General features: G+C 38.3%; 1 protein-coding gene across 1 annotated transcript in view; it reads left to right on the forward strand.

The window, feature by feature from the left end:
• The window catches only part of LOC113444610 (atrial natriuretic peptide receptor 1-like), a 64,443-nt gene that overhangs the window by 41,670 nt on the left and 2,762 nt on the right, over nt 1-20,011 (forward strand). The window contains exons 18-24 of the mRNA XM_026713442.2: nt 1,192-1,311; nt 3,773-3,866; nt 5,606-5,693; nt 9,130-9,269; nt 10,934-11,086; nt 11,726-11,824; nt 16,881-16,972. Of these exons, the coding sequence (XP_026569227.2) occupies nt 1,192-1,311; nt 3,773-3,866; nt 5,606-5,693; nt 9,130-9,269; nt 10,934-11,086; nt 11,726-11,824; nt 16,881-16,972 (786 nt within the window). The remainder of the gene's footprint in view (nt 1-1,191; nt 1,312-3,772; nt 3,867-5,605; nt 5,694-9,129; nt 9,270-10,933; nt 11,087-11,725; nt 11,825-16,880; nt 16,973-20,011) is intronic.

Here is a 20,011-nt window from a genome sequence, read left to right on the forward strand (position 1 = left end):
CCCGTGTGACTTGCGTATATAAAAGAACTGTGCAGTGGTTTGAATGTGTTTCCAAAAAATATGCGTTTTTGGTACTTGAAACTGTGAATGCAGCACCTGTCAATGACCCGTTGCATAGCATACTATAATAAAGCATATTTTAATAAGGTACAAATAGCTGCTGTATTCATTCCCCTGCCTATTCTGAAGTATTTCTTGGGAATTAAAGCCAAACTAACTCCAGGTACTGAAATGATGGACCTTTTTTTTCCTACAAAAGTCTTCAACATGTATTAAATAACTTACTTAATATATACACAAACAAATGCTAATGCCTATTATCCATCCTCTCTATGGTTATAAAATCCAAGAGATAGACATTGACATCATCATCATCATCATCATCATCATCCTTTCAGTTCTTTGAATGCAATGAGACATAAAAGGAAATACATTTAAGGTATCTGTATTTATTGAACAACAATTTTGATGTGACCAATCAGAATAGGTTGTCCAGGAAGGAGGTTACAAGCAAAACCAACCAGCACTATTCCTCATACCATCAAATCCAGGGCTCATAATAGATTTGAGGAGAGGAATCATTGCGACTGTTGCTAGGAAAAAAGTTAAATCCCACCCACCCCTCACCCCCACAACCTAATCACAATCCAGATTGGCTCAAATGTTATTTAAGTGGGGGGGGAAAATCACTTTGATGAGGTAAATGGAAGTGCCTATTTATTTTTAGATGGCTAGTTTGTCTGGAGAGATTTAAAGGTGGATTCCTGGCTTTTTAGAAAGCTATGAAGACTCTCCTTTCTGAGTGGGCATTTGATTTAAGTAGACAGGATTTAGGTATTTTAGTTATTGTTATTCAGATTTGTCAGGATTGACTTTTCTTTATAATTTGCTTTATAATTTGCTAGTTAGCAACTCAGAGTTGATTGAGTGGGCTGCATAACATTTTTTTCTAAAAGAGAGAGAGGGAGGGAGAGATAAATTTAGTAGTAAAAAAGCCAGGAAGTGTTTAAAACTGAGGAAAATATGGCTGAATTGCACATAGGTTATGTCTGGAGTTGAATTAAACTGGGATTTGTCAACATTCTTAATTGGATGACATATGATGAATGATAGAAAGAAAAGATCAGAAGGTAGGTATCTTGAACTGGAATGACTGAATTACTATACTATATTCTTTTATTTTTTTGGCAGCTCATCCGGAAATGTAGAAAAGGCAATCCATCACAAAGACTTACTTTTGAGCAAGTGAGGAAATTGTTATGTAAAATGAACCCAAACAAAGTTAGTCCAGTTGACATGATGATGACTTTGGTGAGAATCATGGTTATTACTTTAATTATATTAGATTTCTTCCTTCCAAGTCTCCAACCTTTCAATACATTTGAACATCATTAAAATGTTCTATAGTTACCTTTCATAATGCGGTCCCTTCCATATGTGTTATTAATTGCTAACATATTCAGCTAAACATTGCTAATATTGAGATAACTAATGTCATGCACAGAAAAAAGCAATAAAAAACAAGCAGGTCCTCAAACTTTTACCAACATATTGATATTTTCCAACAAAATGTCATCTATGCCACTCCAATAGTTCTCTCTGCTGGACTCGGCATCTGGAAGTAAGCCTAATTTGATTGACAAATCAAATAAATAAATACATAAATAAATTTAGATCTGTCACTGCTACTCATTCCGTTTTCTCAGTTCTCATACTCCCTTTTCCTGTATTCACATTACTTCAGATTACTTGATTGAGAGATGCAAGAACCATTACCCAGGCACAAAAGGGCTGGGGCATTTTTTAAGTCCAAAACTACGTGATAATTTTTCGAAGCAGCTGAGATAGATACCTCCCACTAGTGCCCTGAACTATAAGGAATATGAGGAGGAGACCCAGCACAAGAAGACTTGGAAAATTCTGTTTTTATAGCCATGGCCAATAAAATTAACCTTCCTGTGGACTTAATTTCCTGGTCTGGTCTTCCTACTATGGCTGATATGCAGTGAGGGATATGCATACTAAATTTATAATTAAAATTCTATTCTGATGAGTATCAAATGATCATAAGATCATTTGAGCAATGTTTGATTTCTCCATTAAAAAGTAGCATGCAAGCTGTTAGTCCCCTCTGGTTCTGCTTGAGGAGCAGGTGGTGGCTGTGGCCAGGAGGGCCTTTGGTTTCATTTGGGGTGCCAATTGTATTTTCCCTAAACTAGGATGCCCTTGAGTCAATCATTCACATGCCTTAGTTAATTCATGGCTTGATTACTTCAGCACACTCTACAAGAAACTACTCTTAAATACCACTGAGAAACTTCAGCTTGCCTATGGAGGCAGAGAGAGTGACAGGCACACCTCAGTGGGCTTATGTGACATAGTCATTCCCCCTTCCCTCTCTTGACCTAGAGCAGGAGTGTCAAACTCACATCGTCACATGACGTATCAGGACTTTTTCCCCCTTTGCTAAATAGGGTATGGGCATGGTCAGCGCATGACACATTCGGCGCACAGGCCAGGAGTTTGACAGCCTTGACCTAGAGCAAGACTCTCCAAACTTGGCAACTTTAAGACTTGTGGACTTCAACTCCCATAATTCCTCAGCATGGCTGGCTGAGGAATTCTGGGAGTTGAAGTTTGCAAGTCTTAAAGTTGCCAAATTTAGAGATCCCTGGCCTTGCAAGACTAGTCTAAGATGCTCTCTCAAATTAAACTTCTTCTTTGGAATGAAATTTCTTTTATCTAACGCTTGGCTGTGGCTCTTCCTTTTCCTCCTCAAGGTTGTTCTTACAATCCATTATAATCTGGCGTGAGATTGTGGCTAAATTTAACCAAATGATATAGTAATAGCCACAGCTATCATAGCCACAACCTATAAATCAGGAAGCATTTTGTTTTGTAAAGAGTGATACAACCTTTCTGCTTACATTATGCTAAATGTTTAAGCATCCATCTTATGCTGTTGATATTCTTGATGGATCCCATTGCTCAGTCATTGCCTTCTATTATCCATCTTTCATAATTTCTAGAGAGTAAGCTTTTATTTTCGGAGACATTTGTAAATAAATAAAGGACTACATTTGAACTAGCATTTGTGACTCTCCTGCAGGACTGTTATCACATTTGTGGAGAAAGGGTAGAGTTTGGGAACTCTTCTCCCTAAGAATGAGAGAAAGGGGAATAAACAAGAGAAAGGGGGAAAAAAGACTAGGGCTATCAGATCTAAACTGCAAAACATCTTGTGTCCTCTAATCTAGTAGACGGTCCCAAAGAGAGTTTTCTGAGCTTCTTTTCAGCTCCCTAGTGGTCATCCAAAACTTTGCAGCCCAGATCTACTAGCAGTCAACAAGACATTTTAATTGTTCCAGTTGCCCAGTGCCCAAAAATGATAATGGATAAACTAAGGAGAAAGTTGTTAGTTTTCTCCTTCTTCTCCACAATGTTTCCAATACTATAGCATCAGTTATGAGAAAATAAAAAGGCAACTTGAAATGTAACTTCATAATACAGTCACTTTCTAGTGCTGGATGGCAAGGCTTAAGTATTCTTTGAAGCACATTTCTTGACTGCCTATATAAGCGGTCCCCCTTTAAGCATTTTAATCATTGCCATGTGTCATCAAAATGATTTCAGATGCACACCTCTGTTTTGTTGCAGAAGATGCGTGGGCAAAGCTGTGCAAAATTTTCTCAGAGCCTGTTGGCAATGTGATTATTTCTCACTGAATATGCTCCGTGGTTGCTTGAGTTGAATGCATTTTTATTTTGGCTAGATGGAGAAATACAGCAAGCACCTGGAAGTGTTAGTGGCGGAAAGAACACAGGATTTAACATATGAAAAACAGAAGACAGACCGTTTGCTGTATAGTAAGTGATCAGCATCAACAGGAATACAATTTATTTTGAGAAATAGTGACTAATATATGCTGTTGAAAACAGATTTTAGATTTCCTCAGTGATTCAAGTATTCTGATTTCCCCTTTTTACAATTTTATAAGATAGGGTGAGTTAGTAAAGATAGAGAAAAAAAGTGGAAAAGAAACAAATGAAAGCTGATATTTGTCGAAAGTAGACAAATAAGGATTTGTATTATTAAGCTTCCATTGGAAACGTTCTTAAATTTGTTTGTTCTTTGAGCATCATCATTCAGATTCGGCCAAATTATATACCAGGGAGAATTCTTTGACATTTTCACTTAGTTTTTGCTACTTGCATTGCTTAACAGGTGTACAATTAACTCAGTTAAATTGCTAAACTGGCATAAGTTGTAAGTTCAGCTTGTAGTGAAAACATCAAAGAAAATTCTAAAGCTTCAATATATTGTTTTCAAAGTGTCCCAGTGATCTCAGTATATAGTACATTTTAGGATGTTTTGGTTTAATAGCTAGAAACCTGAGAAATGGAAAAGAAATTTCATATCCATTTGATAGTGCTAAAATAAAGGAACTAGTTCAAGGTTCTTGATGTAAATTGAAACTGTGATGACCCAGGACATGGCACAAAGGCAAGACAGTCACATAAGTAAGAAAAGTCCCTTTAATACCTCCAACTTTGCCCCCAATGTCCAGTTACCTTCGTCTGGAGAAAAAACTGTCCTAAGAACAGTCTTTAAGTGGAGGAAATTCAGTCTGAAAACAAAGTACTTATAAACTGTAAATAAAAACCCACACAAACCACACTCAGCAATTAACTGGACAGGGCAGGATAAGGAATTGCAGACTTCAAAAGCCAACAAAACACACACAGTTGGGAAGACACCAGAAACCCAGATAAGCCTCGACAAAACAAGATAATACATGATTTGTTTCCAACAAGTTGCTGTGCACAAACTCCCTTTTGAAACACTGTGTTCCCAGCTGCAGCTAATGAAGGGAATCGGGGCCCTTTCTTCCCCCATAAGCCACGCAACTCACATTGCTCCCCTCTCCATTCCTCCCTGCTAGGTTGAAGAGGGGGTGGGCCTGGATCTTCCTCTGAATTCCCTCTGCCTTGCTCTACCTCTCTCCTGCTCTGCCCAGCCAGACTGTGCCCTTCCCCAGTTTCTTTCACACCCCCATTCCCTGCTCAGGCCTCCCCCTCAGAATCAGATTCTGACAGGGGCACGACAGAAACATACAGTTAGTCATCGATTTACGACCCCAACTCAACCCAAAATTTCTGTTGTTAAATGAGACATTTGTTAAGTGAGTTTTGCCTCATCTTTCAACCTTTCTTGCCACAGTTGTTAAGTGAATCACTGCAGTTGATAAGTTACTAACCCAGTTGTTAAGTGAATCTGGCTACCCCATTGACTCTGCTTGTTCAGAAGGTCCCAAAAGGTATCTTCATAAATTTGAACCAATTGCCAAGCATCTGTATTTTGATCACATGACCATGGGAGGCTGCAAAGGTCACAACTCTGAAAAAACAGTCATTAGTCACTTTTTTCAGTAACTTTGAATGGTCACTAAATGAACTATTGTAAGTTGAGGACTACCTGCAGTTTATTTTCTGTAATGAAATACTTGCATATTTCAAGTGGGTATAGTTTTCCCGCTGTGGACATATTTCTGTTTCAATTGCCATGTTATGATAGCAATAGTAATTGCATTAATTATGTAAAACAGGTATGTTGCCAAAACAGGTTGCAGATGATTTAAGGCAGGGGAAACCACCACAGGCCCAAAGTTATGTAAATTCCACCATATTTTTCAGGTAAGTAAGAACTGCTTTTAAATTGCAAGCTAATTGGAGTGCGTGCATAATTTCGAAAGATTGAAAGGAGGTTCTGTAAATTACATTATAGGCAGACATTTACATCTTCTCACAATTGGCATTATAGTTACAGCACTGCATACTATGTTGAAGTTTAGAAAAGCTACTATACAAGAACACAGTGCCTATTTATCTGTTTTTTAAAAAACCAACCCACAAATTGGAACACACCTATTATTTGTCCTTATGATGAGTAAAATATTCTTCTACCATCTTGACTATACTTAATGATCTATATTAAAAGAAACAATGTTGTGTGCATGTTATTTATCTATGTGCATATTCATTCCACGTTGGACTTTGAAAGAAAGAGTTGGATAACATCCTTTGGGGGGATGTAATGCAGTATGTACACATAGAGGATATGTTGGTTTGGATATCCTGTTGGCTCCCACAAGGCACTTCTAAACGCCTGGGGAGAGCTGACTAGGTAGGCTGGCACCAGTCTCATTACTTCAAGGAAATCCTTCATGCCTGGCGTATGCACATTTTTTGTTTCAGGCTACGGAACCTCTTGGTTTAAAAAAAAAACAATCTCAGAACTCCTCATCAAGAGGCAAAACTCTAGTGAGAAAATGGGCCACGTTCACATCTCCATTTCCCTCTCTGTCATAGAACACCATCAAGGTATCATGGAACCCTTAGAGACCTCGTTGTGGACAATCTAAACAGCTGCTAAACCATCCTATTTTTCCATGCTAAGGACTGGGTCTTGATTGGGTTTCCTGTTTTGGGAAAAAGAGAGGGTTGGGGGGAAGCTCATTAGCTGTGTATTGAAAGTAGTTTGAAGGGACCGATTACTAACAGGCTAAACAGAACAAATGAGGGTGGATATATGGGTATTCTCTAGCAGGTCTTCTCTTTTCTCTTTTAATTGTATGATCCTAAAAGCTCTTGATGTTGGAACTGAGATAGTGCCATGTTAGCAGAAAGAAAGAAGTTGTTCTAATTATTATACAGAAATAATCTTCACAGTAGTTTTATGTAACGGTTATTTGATCTTTGCTTCTTAAGAGAAACCTCTGTTGTAAAAAACAAACAAACAACTGGCCTGAATTGTACATCTCTGTATTCAGCAAGCAAGTCCATTAAAATTCTGCAGGTTAATGTCTGTTGATTTATGCTTACATCTGCTTGTCTGCAGATGGGCATGATTTATACCTAACTGGGAAAACAACTCTGAGAGATTTATATACCGAGCAGATGTAAACCTAATATATAGATAAGAGGTTATCTAATCTCCTTGTAAATTAAATTTAAATGATTCAGCATGGCCTCCCCTTCACACACACCCCCTTTGGCTTTTTTGTCCTAAAAAAAATGGAAGATTCACAACATCCTTTGACACTAGGGGACCTGCTGGAATCTCAGCAACTACATTACAGGATTAGGGCAGTATAGTTTACACGTACTTGTTTTAATTTCATTAAAACATCTTCTTGGTTCATTTTCAATTCTCAAGTGTTAATGAAAAAAATGCTAATGCAATTGATATGGATGGAATTAACTCAAGCAACACTTGAGCAACGAAACCAAAACTCAAAACTATTGATTCTCTCAGTGTAAATGCTTAGAGTAGGCAGAGCTAATGCAATACTACTATACTTGGGAAATCAAAAGTAAAGCCAAAACAAAATCTAGGTTAAGAATGGATTTCAGGATTTAACTTCACTTGGATAACAAAACTCAGTTTAATTAGAGTAACCAGAAATAACATTAGATAATGACATGGGTTTGCCCCCTATGAGTTTTAGAATTCTACATATACTCATTAAGAGTAGAAGTAGAATTACATGTTGTATGGAATACAAATGTATATTCATACAGCGCACATAATTGGTGCTGATGATGAAAACTGAACACATGTGTCCGTGGGTAGCGACAAAGCAGTTGGAATGCAGAAATGCTAAAGCCTCAATTGACTAGACTGTTACATAACGGGGAATGAAATTGCCAACCAATTAAAATTTCATTTAATTTATCTGCCTTTCATCAACTAATTCAGTCTTTACATTGTATACTAGCATATCTCTGTAGAAATGTCATTTTACAGACTAAGAGCATTTATAAAATAACAAACACGGTTGTCTTTTTCAATAGAAGAGTGATATTTTATGTTATTTATATTACTTGCTGCTGCAATTCAGCAGGCTTCTGACTTACATGCCCTTCTTCAAACTACAGTCCAAAGTAATAACATTAGAAGTTATTAAGAAAGAAATTGAGGCTGCTGAGAACGGAAACATTGAAGCACAACTCAGAAATAATCTGTTTCTTATTTTCTGCTACAAAAGTGCTTTGAAACAGCCACAGCCTCCAAAAGTACTCATGGAGTACATACATTGGATATAATATTTCTTAAATTGAATTCCATAATCCTTGATACTTCCTCATCCAGCAGATGCCATGACATTATTAATCCCTACAAATCCCTAACAGTTTGTAAATGCTGGTCGTGCTTTCCTTTACAATTTAGTTTGCCATTTATTTGACTGAAAATTGGCAACCAATTATTACAGCGTATTTAGGGGTGGCAGTGAGAGGCAGTTTGATATAGTGGTTGAGGAGGCTAGAAACTGGGAGACTGTGATTTCTAGTCCTAGCTTAGGCGTGAAGCTAGCTGGGTACCTTGCGCCAGTCTCTCAGCCCTATGAAGTAGGCAATGGCAAACCACTTCTGCCATGTTGCCGAAAGATCTTTGGTGCTCTCTTAGATTGCAAACATTATCCTCATTAGTGCTAAGAATACTTCAGGGACTAATCTAGAAAATCACCTGGAATCAACAATACAATAGAGTAGAGTAGCATAGAGTAGAGTAGAACAGAGCTGGAAGAGGAGATCTTTTAGTTCAGCCCCCTGCTCAAGCAGGAACCTATACCATTTTAGGTAAATTACTGTCTAGACTCTTCTTAAAAACATCCAGTGATGGAGGCCTACGATTTCTGGAGGCAAGCTGTTCCACAGATTAATTGTCCTCACTGTTAGGAAGTTTCTCCTTAATTCCAGGTTGCTTCTCACTTTGGATAGTTTCCCTCCCTTGTTTCTTGTCCTGCCCTCTGGCGCTTTGGAGAATAACTTCACCCCCTCTTCTTTGTGGCAGCCCCTCAAATACTGAAATAGTGCTATCATGTCACCCCTAATTCTTCTTTTCTTTAGACTAACCAAACCCAAATCCTGCAGCCGTTCTTCATGTCTTTTAGTCTCCAGGCCTAACTTGAAGGTGCACAGAGAAAAGTGGTGATTAATGGTGGTAGAGGAGGAAACTGTTCTGTGTTCAGAATTTGCAACATGTCATGAAAATCTCATGTCAATTTCAAAACATTCTGAAATCCTAATAGGACACACTATGACTTACTTGCTTCTTTCTTCTTTCCAGTGACATTGTTGGCTTCACGCAGCTCTCCAGCACCAGTACACCTTACCAGGTCGTGGACTTTTTAAACAAACTCTACACCACTTTTGATGAAATCATAGATAATTATGATGTCTACAAAGTTGAAACTATAGGAGATGCCTGTGAGTTAAATACATATATATGCATGATACATGCATGCATGCATACATACATACATACATACATACATGTATATCCCTGTTGTTCAAACTGTCTTTAGTTCTAAACCTTACTATTAGGTAACAGAAGCCAATAACTTCAGGTGGTAAAATTAAAGGAGATTTCAACAAACTGTATTAATATTATTAAATCATGATTCAGTAAAATGCAAACGATGATCCATTTAGATTAAATAAAGATGATGATCGAAAGAATGAGGATTAATAGTTATTTATTATAGGTACAGTGGTAAGGTGAATGAGTTGTGGTTTTCAGTTGTTCTCACAGCCATGTGGAGGTTACATTTTCCAGCAGAGCATTCTGAGGATAGGCTGTTCCTGCAGAGAATACTGGGACTTCTTCCAATTATTTAGCATCTAGGCTTAACTAAAAGCCAGAGGATTTTAGGATTAAGATAGCTGTCATGTGAATGGTTTACAGCCATTAAAATGAATGGGTCAATCAATGTTAGGCATGGAAGAAAAGATTAAGAGTGACATGCAGAATAACACATGTCACTAGGAGCAGGGCATTGGTGTATGTCATGCAACTAATGTATGCAACTAATGTCTTTCTGTTATGATGAATTGCAATACTCATTTATATTATGAATTAACATAAATCCCAGCAATTTAACTGAATCATGTTGAAGCATAACTACAGAGTTAGGCATAGTTATATTTCAAATTGACTCAGTGAAATTGCTGTGATTATGCTAATAAAGACTAACTTAATTACCATTATTATAAACTGGATCCAACTAATGAATGCAAAGGAAGTACTTTGAATGTTTACAATGCATTTCACAAACGGTCCCATCATTCGGGTTTGGATAATGAAAGTACATATCAAAACTGGCTTTGCCTTTTACACAGCTTATGAAGCCCCTTTGTCTATTTTTAAATATTTCGGAATTATTTGGGTCATAAAACAGCTTGGTATCTGTATTTTAATAAATCATTTTAATGTAATGAGAGATTGGTAGATTTGAGATGTAACTATTTAAAATATTAATACAGTGCCAAGATGAGATAGATACATCTAGCCATACTAGTGTTTGGTTAAAGAATCTTTGTGTTTGGCTAACTCTATAGGAGGTGAAAACTTCTTAACAATGGCTGCTATAATTCAATAATCAGAATATTTTGCTTTCCTGGTGTGCGAGTTGTTTTGCGTATAAGCATGTGCAATTCTGGTATGTTTTTCTGAAGGTTTTATAGGGCAGTGTTCTAGAATTATTTTTCATACTTTAAATACTTAAAAATCTGTCCATTCAATTTATGATTTCCCTACCATAATGAATGTTTTGATCATGCCAAAAATGGTTATATTTTATATTTATGAATTAATATAAATTCCCCAGGAACTCTTTCTCTTAACTGCAAAGCTCTTCTCAAACAAATAGTTACTTCTTTTTGTACAAAACTTCCAGAAATAGTTTTTATAAATAAGTGATTTACTTTTGCTATTGATTTTTCATAGAGACTATGGGAATGCCATTTAGTGCTGCCTGATGCTATGGACTGTATACGTGTTGAGGTTCGTTTATATGTATGTGTGAAATTGCAACTGGGATATGAATATTGATTATAATTGTCCACGTTTATGTACTTAATGTTATTTTCAGATATGGTAGTATCGGGAGTGCCAAGAGAAAATGGCATTTGTCATGCCAGTGAAATTGCAAGCATGGCTCTGGAGCTTGTTTTGGTGTGCAAAACATTTAAGATTCCACACAAGCCTGAGACTCAGCTTAAAATCCGAGCAGGAATCCACTCAGGTATTGGGCTGTTCACCTTTCAGACTAATACTGGTAATGAATGTTGCATTGGCAAAGGTGAAATATGGGTACTGGAAGCACTAGCCATGTCACCTATCTAGTGACAAAATGGCAGCAGGTGGATTTCCTTCATTCATAATAGGGAAGAAGTGGTAATAGGAGGGAGAACTAGTAGTGTAATCCTTGGAATCGGCGCAAAGTAAATGATCATTATGTTTCACATTCTTAAATGTTTTGATCTAGCATTTGAACCGGTCATTGAATTTCCCTCATTTGCTTCAGTTTCATTAACTCTGGTACTTAAATTTAGACTACTTGCTAGTTGCAACCAACTAATTTATATGATTACAAGCAACTTTGTAGATTTTATTCTGAATTACTGCACTAATGGGGTACCATCTATCTTTTCTTTCCAAGTGTAGCTGTATCAGCTAAGCATCTACTTTCTTCTTAGAATTATGTCATTTGGATCATCGCTTGTTATCCTTCTTCTCTCTTTTACATCTTGCTCCCTGTTCTTTAGTCCTATTTGACGCAATTACCCCTCATATGGGTAACCTATATGCCTAGCTTTTCCATTCTGACAAAGTGTAATTGATGCACAAGAGCGAAATGAATCTTTCTACTTGCCTTCTTTAGGTCCAGTTGTGGCAGGAATTGTTGGAACCAAAATGCCACGGTATTGCCTATTTGGGGACACAGTCAACACGGCCTCCAGGATGGAATCTACCAGTGAAGGTGAAGTGCAGTATTTAACAGTACAATCAAGCAGTGAGCTATGAGTTGGTGCCACTTCAGATTTCTTTCCTGACTTAGCCTGGCAGGATGGGTATTTTTTCAGGTTTTCTTGGCTAAGAAACTGTGGGCGGCAGGGCACAGAGGATGAGGTATTCCTGTATGGTGCCTGCCCCCTTGAACATTATCCCTCAGAGTTTAGGTTGTCTCTGATCCTGCTGGCCTTCAGTATGGCTTTAGCATTGATGGGCTGCAACTGGTTTAACAACTGACTCTGTGACCATGCGCTTCACTTGCGCACAGCGTTCAAAATACAGCAATTTGAACCTCAGCTGCTTACCTTCTAGGGCAGCCCTGAGGCGTGGAAATCAGCTGTGCCGCGTGACTCAGCTGAGCCAAAAAGAAGGACATATAGGACCAGGGGTGGGATTCAAATTTTTTAACAACTGGTTCTGTGGGCGTGGCTAAGTTGGTGGGCATGGCTTGGTGGTCATATTACTGGCTGGGCGTGGCCAACTCAATATCACTCACATCGAGGCACGCACCTGGCCACTCATGACTGTGGGGATGCTGCAACAGTCGGAAGTGTGAAAAACGGTCGTAAGTCACTTTTTTCAGTGCCATTGTAACTTTGAATGGTCACTTCACACAAGCAAAGTACCAGCAAAGGAGGAAAAAAAAACTCCAGAGAAGTTCCAGAGCCAAGAATGTAATAAGAGTGTAATAAGGGTTAACGGAGAGGCAGTTTCTGTAAGCAACACCGGACTGTTTCCTTCCTGCCTTCCTTACAGGATTAGGCCAGTAATTTCTTCTAACAACCGGTTCTCCGAACTGCTTAGAATGTTAACAACTGGTTCTAGCGAATAGGTGCGAACTGGTAGAATCCCACCCCTGTATAGAACAGGCTAGAGCAGGTGGGTGGGGCCAGCTGATAGTCAGAACTACCGGGTAGCGAGAACCAGTCCAAACTGGCTGCAGCCCACCACTGGGCCTTAGAGACTTGGCCCTGGTTCTGCCTTTGTGTGTTTTCTCCTGGCTATGTGAATGATGGTTAATGATCTTGGCTGCTGTATGTTTACCATTTTAAAATTGTATTACTGTGTACTTCCCTGTGTCACTGCTGAAATGGGTGGCACTGGCTATATAAATTGATTTATATTCATTGCACAATCAGCCAGATGTTCAGACTGGATTGGGCATTTTTGTCCACCTATTGAGTCATTCCCAAGGACCTGGAATAGGCAAATGTGGATGTTTGGTGATGTTAGAGGTATCCATTGCAGGATGTAGATACTTGCAATCGACTGATGGTGAATTTATCAATGTCTATGGTATTCAAGTGGTGCTCCAGTTGTTTTGGGATTGTATCCAAGGCACCTATTTGTATTGGTACTACCTTTTCTTTTTTTGCTACAGTCATTCTATTTCTATTGGCAAGACTGTACTTTAGATTTTGTCCAGTTCTTTCTCTTCTTTTTGTCTGTCTCCAGGTACTGCCATGTCCACTATCCAGAATTTCTGTCTTTGTTATTGACAATTGTTAAATCTGGGTTTGTAATGTGGCAGGTGTCTGTCAGTTTGAATTGTAAAGTCCCAAAGCACTTTAGCTTCTTCATTTTCTACGTCTTTCTCTATTTTATGGTCCCACCAGTTCTTGATGGCAGGCAAAGGGTATTTCTTGCAGCTCTTCCGATTCACCATTGCTGCTGGTTTGCCATGCTGTTCTTTGCAGTCTGTGTGATCTTGTGCTTAAATTATTATTATTTGATTAATTCAGATATGGAGTTATATAAAGAGAAATAGAGTTGTTTGGAAAATTGTTGCATCTTTCTCTAATAAAGTGCAGGAAATCCTCAACTTACAATCACATTTGGGACAATTTTGGCCGTACGTTATTGAGGATGTAAGTCAATGCACCCTTGTGATTGGCCCTGATTTTTTTGCCTTTTTTGATGGCAATCATTAAGTGAATCATATGGTAAAAAAAACTGAGTCATGCAGTTATTAAGTGAATCACATGGTTGTTTGCCAGAAATGGGCAAAATAATAAAATGCTGGAAACCAGCAAAATATGCCATCAATCACATGACTGCAGGATGCTGCAACTGGTCATAAATGCAAGCTGGATGCTCAGTCCCCCAAATGAAATCACGTGACATTTTACAATGGCTGGAAGTGTCTTATGCTTTATGAGCCATAAAGCAGCTTTCCAGAGGCTGCCATAACATGGATGGTTGTTAAACAACCAATAATAAGTCAAGGATTGTCTGCAAGGCTGTGCCATCCTAAACTGTTATTACAAAACTACAAATATGTCTAAGAAAGCCATAGAAAACAGTCCTAAATCCCTGTTTTAGATCAGAGGTGGGGAATTATAGCCCTTTTATGGACTTCAACTCCCAGAATTCCTGAGCCACAAAAGTCATAAAAGGGCCATACTTCCCCACCCGACTTAGATTAACAAATTTAGAGCTGCAAATTCCTCTCTTTACTTGGAGGCGGTATACTCAGTAAAAAAATCTCAAACATTAGGTGTTATCTTCTAGGTTAATGTTTCCTAAAATAGTGTCCTCCAAAGAATTCTTGAGGTTGAGGGATGCATTTAAAAACAATAGAGTTGGGGAAAGCTCTGCAAGAGAATCATAGAGCTGGAAGAAGTCCCCAAATCTGTGAAAGTTAACTGTCCAGATTGTGCTTGAAGACAACCGATGAATCATTACCTCCCTTAGTATCTACTTCCGCTATCAAATTCTTCTTATCATTAGTTTTTCCTACCATTCCACTGAAATCTTTTTCCTGTCTATTACAGTGTCTGGGACTCTGGAACAATAAAAAACGAACCTTAATCTTCCTTGTGACATCCCTTCAAGTATTGGAAAATGCCAATATATCTTCTCTTTGTCCATCTCTCCTTATATGATTTTGTTTCTAAACTTTCTTGTTCCCTTGCCTTGTATCTGGTTCTTTTGTCTAGGCATCCTTTTTTAAAAATACAGTGTCCTGAACTGGGCATAGTACTAAAAGAGTTCTGATCAAGAGTTCTGAAAACTACAACTTTCCATGATTTGGAAATTGTAGTTTTATTAATGAAATGTAGAACATCATTTATCCTATTTAAATCCAGTTCACACTGCTAAGTCGTATTCAGTTTCTGATCACCTGCTATTCTTTTCTGACATATCATTAGTAAACAAGTTTCCTCTATTCTCTACTTGTATTTTTGATGTCTTTTTCTTAACCAAGAAACTCTCTACTAAATTTCATTTTATTATTTTCAAGTCACATGTTTAGTCTAACAAGGTAATTTTGAATTTTGCTTCTATCTCTAGAACATTGGCTTTCTCATATAATTTGTGTTGCCTGCAAATTTAAAAAGCATTCACTTTTCACTTTTTTTATCCAAGTGATTAATAAAAATGTAGAATACAGTGTTGTGGCCAGAACCAAACATCAAATGCCCAGTTTGCTTCCTTTGATTTATTTTCAACCACTGATGAATATTTTTAATTTTACTTTTTAAGTTTGTTGTAGATCTACAATATAGACATGCCATCCAGAGGTGGTATTCAGCAGGTTCTGACCAGTTCTGGAGAACCGGTAGCGGAAATTTTGAATAGTTCAGAGAACCAGCAAATACCACCTCTGACTGGAGATTTTACAGTGTCCTTCCCCTGCCACGCTCACCAAGCCATGCCCACAGATCCAGTAGTAAAAAAAATTGAATCCCACTACTGATGCCATCCAATCAATAGTAACTAGCTTGCTAATCAGAAAATTACATGGTACTTTACCAAATGCTTTCCTAGATATATTATGTCACAGAGTTTTCCTGTAGATGCCTGAATGAGTTACAATTCTCTTGTTCGGTTAGACCATGAATTTTAAGTTATTAGTGTTTTTACTGAGCTTCTTAAGCTTATTTAGCAACCCCATGTCTTGAAATGAAGGATATTAAGCTTTTCCATTTCTTAATTTTCATAAAAGGGTTAATATAGAGCAGGAATGTCAAATTCCATTTCACTGAGGGCCGCGTCTGGGTTGTGGCTGGGGGCAGGGGCGGGCGTGGCGGGGTGGGCTAGCCAGCTTTACATCACTTGTGTTGGGGGCACCTGTGGTGGCCAAGTGCTAAGATAGAACTTCCCTCAGACCCTCCCTCACTCTCATTATAATCTCCTTCCTTCCTTCCTTCCTTCCTTCCTTCCTTCCTTCCTTCCTTCCTTCCTTCCTTCCTTCCTTCCTTCCTTCCTTCCTTCCTTCCTTTTCTTTTTCCTTCCTTCTTCCTTATCCTTCCTTTCCGTCTTTCCTTATTTTTCCTTTCTTGTTCTCTTTCCTTCTTTTTCTTTGTTTTTCCTTTTTCCCTTTCTCCTTTCCTATCCCTTCTTGCATGCTCAAATGCAAAAGGGGAAACATTTCTCCTTTTCTTTTGTTTTTAGTTTGTTGTGCTAGCCCTTTGCCAGCGAAATTGGAGTGGGGGGCCCCTCACACACGGCTTCCCTGAGCTCCATTTTTGCTGGCAGAAGGCTGCATGATGCCATTGCGGCTGAAAATAGAGACCAGGGAGCCGCACACAGCCCCCCGAGCTCTGTTTTCACTGGCAGAAGCACTGGGGGTTGGTCATTTCCTGTTTCCAAGGCAGCCCAGCAGGCCAGATCTAAGCACCCTATGGGCCCACGGGCCTTGAGTTTGACACCCCTAATATAGAGGAAGATTTTATATTTGCTGTTTACACAATGAATAGCAATAAATTCCAAGTGAAATTATATGTAAGTCGGAAGCACTCCTTGGCAGGTAAAAGAATCATTCTGTCAACAATTATAAGACCTTAACAAATACTATCAGATGTAGAGCTGTGGCTTTGAGCTTTTGTTGACTTTTGTTATGTGTATGTCTACTTTTGTTATGTGTATTCCAAGATGCTTTCAGAGTAAGACTGAAGGTTAGCATAATAGTAGAAGCATGAGCTGTTTTAAGAGTCAGGATATATATTGTTCATTGTCTTTGAAAATGGATTTTTCAACTATGAAAATAATGGCAACACCGCTTCTCATTTTCCCTTTAGCTCTCAAGATACAGTGCAGTTCAACCACATACCAGCTGCTGCAACAGATTGGAGAGTATGTATTGGTGTGCCGGGGGAATTTGCAAATCAAGGTAAATATGTTCAAGCTTTCCCCAAATGGGAAATGAATGGTCATTCTTTAGCAGATTTTGTTTTAACCCTTCTGTCTGTATTTGAAATATGAATTGCATTTATGTTTGAATCGCTCCTTGGGCCAATTTGCATTTAATGTTTACCCTCAGGGACCCTGGGAATTGCAGTTTGGTCGAATTATTGAGAGATATTATCACCCTAGAGTCTAATTTGTGCTGAGGTTCTCCAGAAGCTATTTTTAACCTCAAGTTATAATCCTGGAAGATGTAGCTATAAAATATGGTTGAAGAAAATTGAGAAATGTTTTCTCTCACCACCAAATAGGAGAGCTTCAACGTTCATTATAGATGGCAAAAATGCCAAAGACAAAGATATCCAGGCTGTTGTTCTGAGCTCCGAGCTTGGCAATTTGGTTGCAAACGTTTCGTCACCATTCGAGGAGACATCATCAGTGTGCTTTGAATTGTGTTCGTCTGTCAGAACGCTGACCTTTAAATATCTTTTTTATGTGATGCAGATTAGTGTGGATGTTATTTGTTCGGCTACTTTTGAGTCATGATCTGATTTCAGACTGTTTGATTGGCTGACTGTTGTTACCGGGGCATTATTTTTGGTTTTAAGTACTGTCTGTGTGATGTAAATTAGTGTTGTTTATTCATAACCCATCAGATCACAAGAAATCGGACCATGTCTCAGTTAACAGCCACCAGCCAATCAAACAATCTGAAACTAGCCCATGACATGATGAACACAATTCAAAGCGCACTGACGATGTCTCCTCAAATGGTGATGAAAGGTTTGCAACCAAATTGCCATGATCTGAACACTAATTTACCTCACATAGATGGTACTTAAAACCAAAGACCATGCTGCAGTAACAACAGCCAGCCAATCAAACAGTCCGAAATCAGATCATGACTCAGAAATAGCCGAACAAACAACATCCACACCCATTTGCATCACATAAAAAAAGTATTTAAAGCTCAATGTACTGACAGATGAGCACAATTCAAAGCGGACTGATGATGTCTCCTTGAATGGTGATGAAATGTTTGCAACTAAATTGCGAAGCTCAGAGCTTAGAACAACAGCCTAACTACTAACTGGGACTACTAATATTCAAATACATTTCAACTTCACCCACCCAATTTATTTAAATGCAGCAATTTAAAAAAATGCTCAGCCTGAAATTCTTGATTAGGAAGACTCCCAGAACTTCTTCCTTGACCCTGACTTGCCTTGAAGGCACACCCACTTGAGATTGCTCCTTCTTTCCTGCTGTATATGTTCGTACGTGATTTCAAGTCAGTTTTGACTCCTGGTGATTTCCTGCACTAAGCCTCTGTAGGGTTTTTTTTTGGCAAGAAAGTGGTTTGCCATTGATTTATCTATTTTATTTATTTGTCAAGCATATATTAGATAACAGATATAAGTATAAACAGGATTATCACTACATGAAATGGATACGAATAAAAGGGAACATTAGGACAGGGATGGTAGGTACATTGTGTGCTCATGCACGCCGCTTTCAGACCTCTTAGGAAGGCGATGAGGTCAACAGTAGACAGTCTAAGGTTAAAGTTTTTGGGGTTTGGGGAAGAAACCATAGATTCAGGTAGTGTATTCCAGACATTGACCATTCTGTTGTTTATTGTCTCTTCCCAGGGCTGGGAGAATGCCTGGCTCAAAGACATCCAGTTGGATTCCTGCCCAAGGCAGAAATAGATCTTACACTTTCCCCATTTCTAATCCAATGCCTTAAATTACTACGTAAAATTACTATATGCCTTTAAAAAAAATTCCAGCTTTCAGCAGCCCTATTGGAGAAAATAGAAAGAAGTGACTGGAAGGCAGATACCAGGAGAGGCTCTTTTAATTTCCTGAGAGTGTTAACTGGGTTTAGATGGTGATCCTTTCTTTCTCCCTATTCATTTAATTCCTTGAGTTTGTTTCCCTCCGTATATTCATTGCCTAGAACCCTGCTTACTTCTGCCTGTTTGATTAATATTTCTTTTGTTCCAATTTGCTCCCTAACAAAGGCGTAACTTCCTTACAGGCATTGCCTTTTTGTCAGGGGGTAGGGTTTTTATTAAGAATGATAGATGTGCTATATATCAGAGGTCCCTGCATTCATTACCTGGATCCAGTGAAGCACTAAAGAATATGTGCCATGCAAAGCCTGCATATGGCTTGCAGATTGTTAGAATTAAGAATAGGTTTGAATAACTTGCATGTGGTATAAGACCATCACAGTTCTGAGGTATCTGCAGTTTCATTCTAAAATAAAACTCGGTTATTATAAACAGCCATTTCACTGTTTGTTGGTGACCAGTGATTTGATTGACAAATCAGAGCATCTTCAGTAAATCAATCAGTTACTTAATCATTAACAACATCAAGACAGCGTCCAGATTGTTTAGCCCAGTGTATCTGACCCTCCCTCTCTCTCTCCCTCCCTCTCTCTCATATAGGGAGGGAGGGAGGGAGAGAGTGAGCGAGCGAGAATATGTATATGCATGCGTGTATGGTTATATATTTATTTTCTTTTGAGAGCAGGCATTAAAATTTTATTTTTTTAATGTGTGCCAGTGTGTTCATGGAAAAAGTTTACAATAAAGGTTATCTTATTATCTTATCTTATCTTATCTTATCTTATCTTATCTTATCTATCTTACCTTATTCTGTTAAACACAAAGTGGGGAGGGAGGAATTCACATTGGACATGGACAAAAGGCTGGTTCATATTTTTTATATCCTACCTTTATTATTTTTATAAATATATAACTCAACGCAGCAAACACACACAGTACTCCATCCTCCTCCTATTTTCCCACAACAGCCCTGTGAGGTGAATTGGCTAAAAGACTGGTCCAAGGCCACCTGGCTGCTTTATTAAGCTAAGAGAGAATTAGCAGAATTTTCATATTTTTTTTCTTATTTCAGAAGCATATCTAAGCCATTTCTCAAAATTATGTAGATCATTAGTCCTCAAAGGGGAAGTAGTAAATAATGTTTCATTTCAAATTAACGTAAGACTC

This window comes from Pseudonaja textilis, chromosome 2 (genome assembly GCF_049901715.1).
Source record: "Pseudonaja textilis isolate UNSWEBS1 chromosome 2, rPseTex1.2, whole genome shotgun sequence".
In the NCBI taxonomy this organism is placed as follows: domain Eukaryota; kingdom Metazoa; phylum Chordata; class Lepidosauria; order Squamata; family Elapidae; genus Pseudonaja; species Pseudonaja textilis.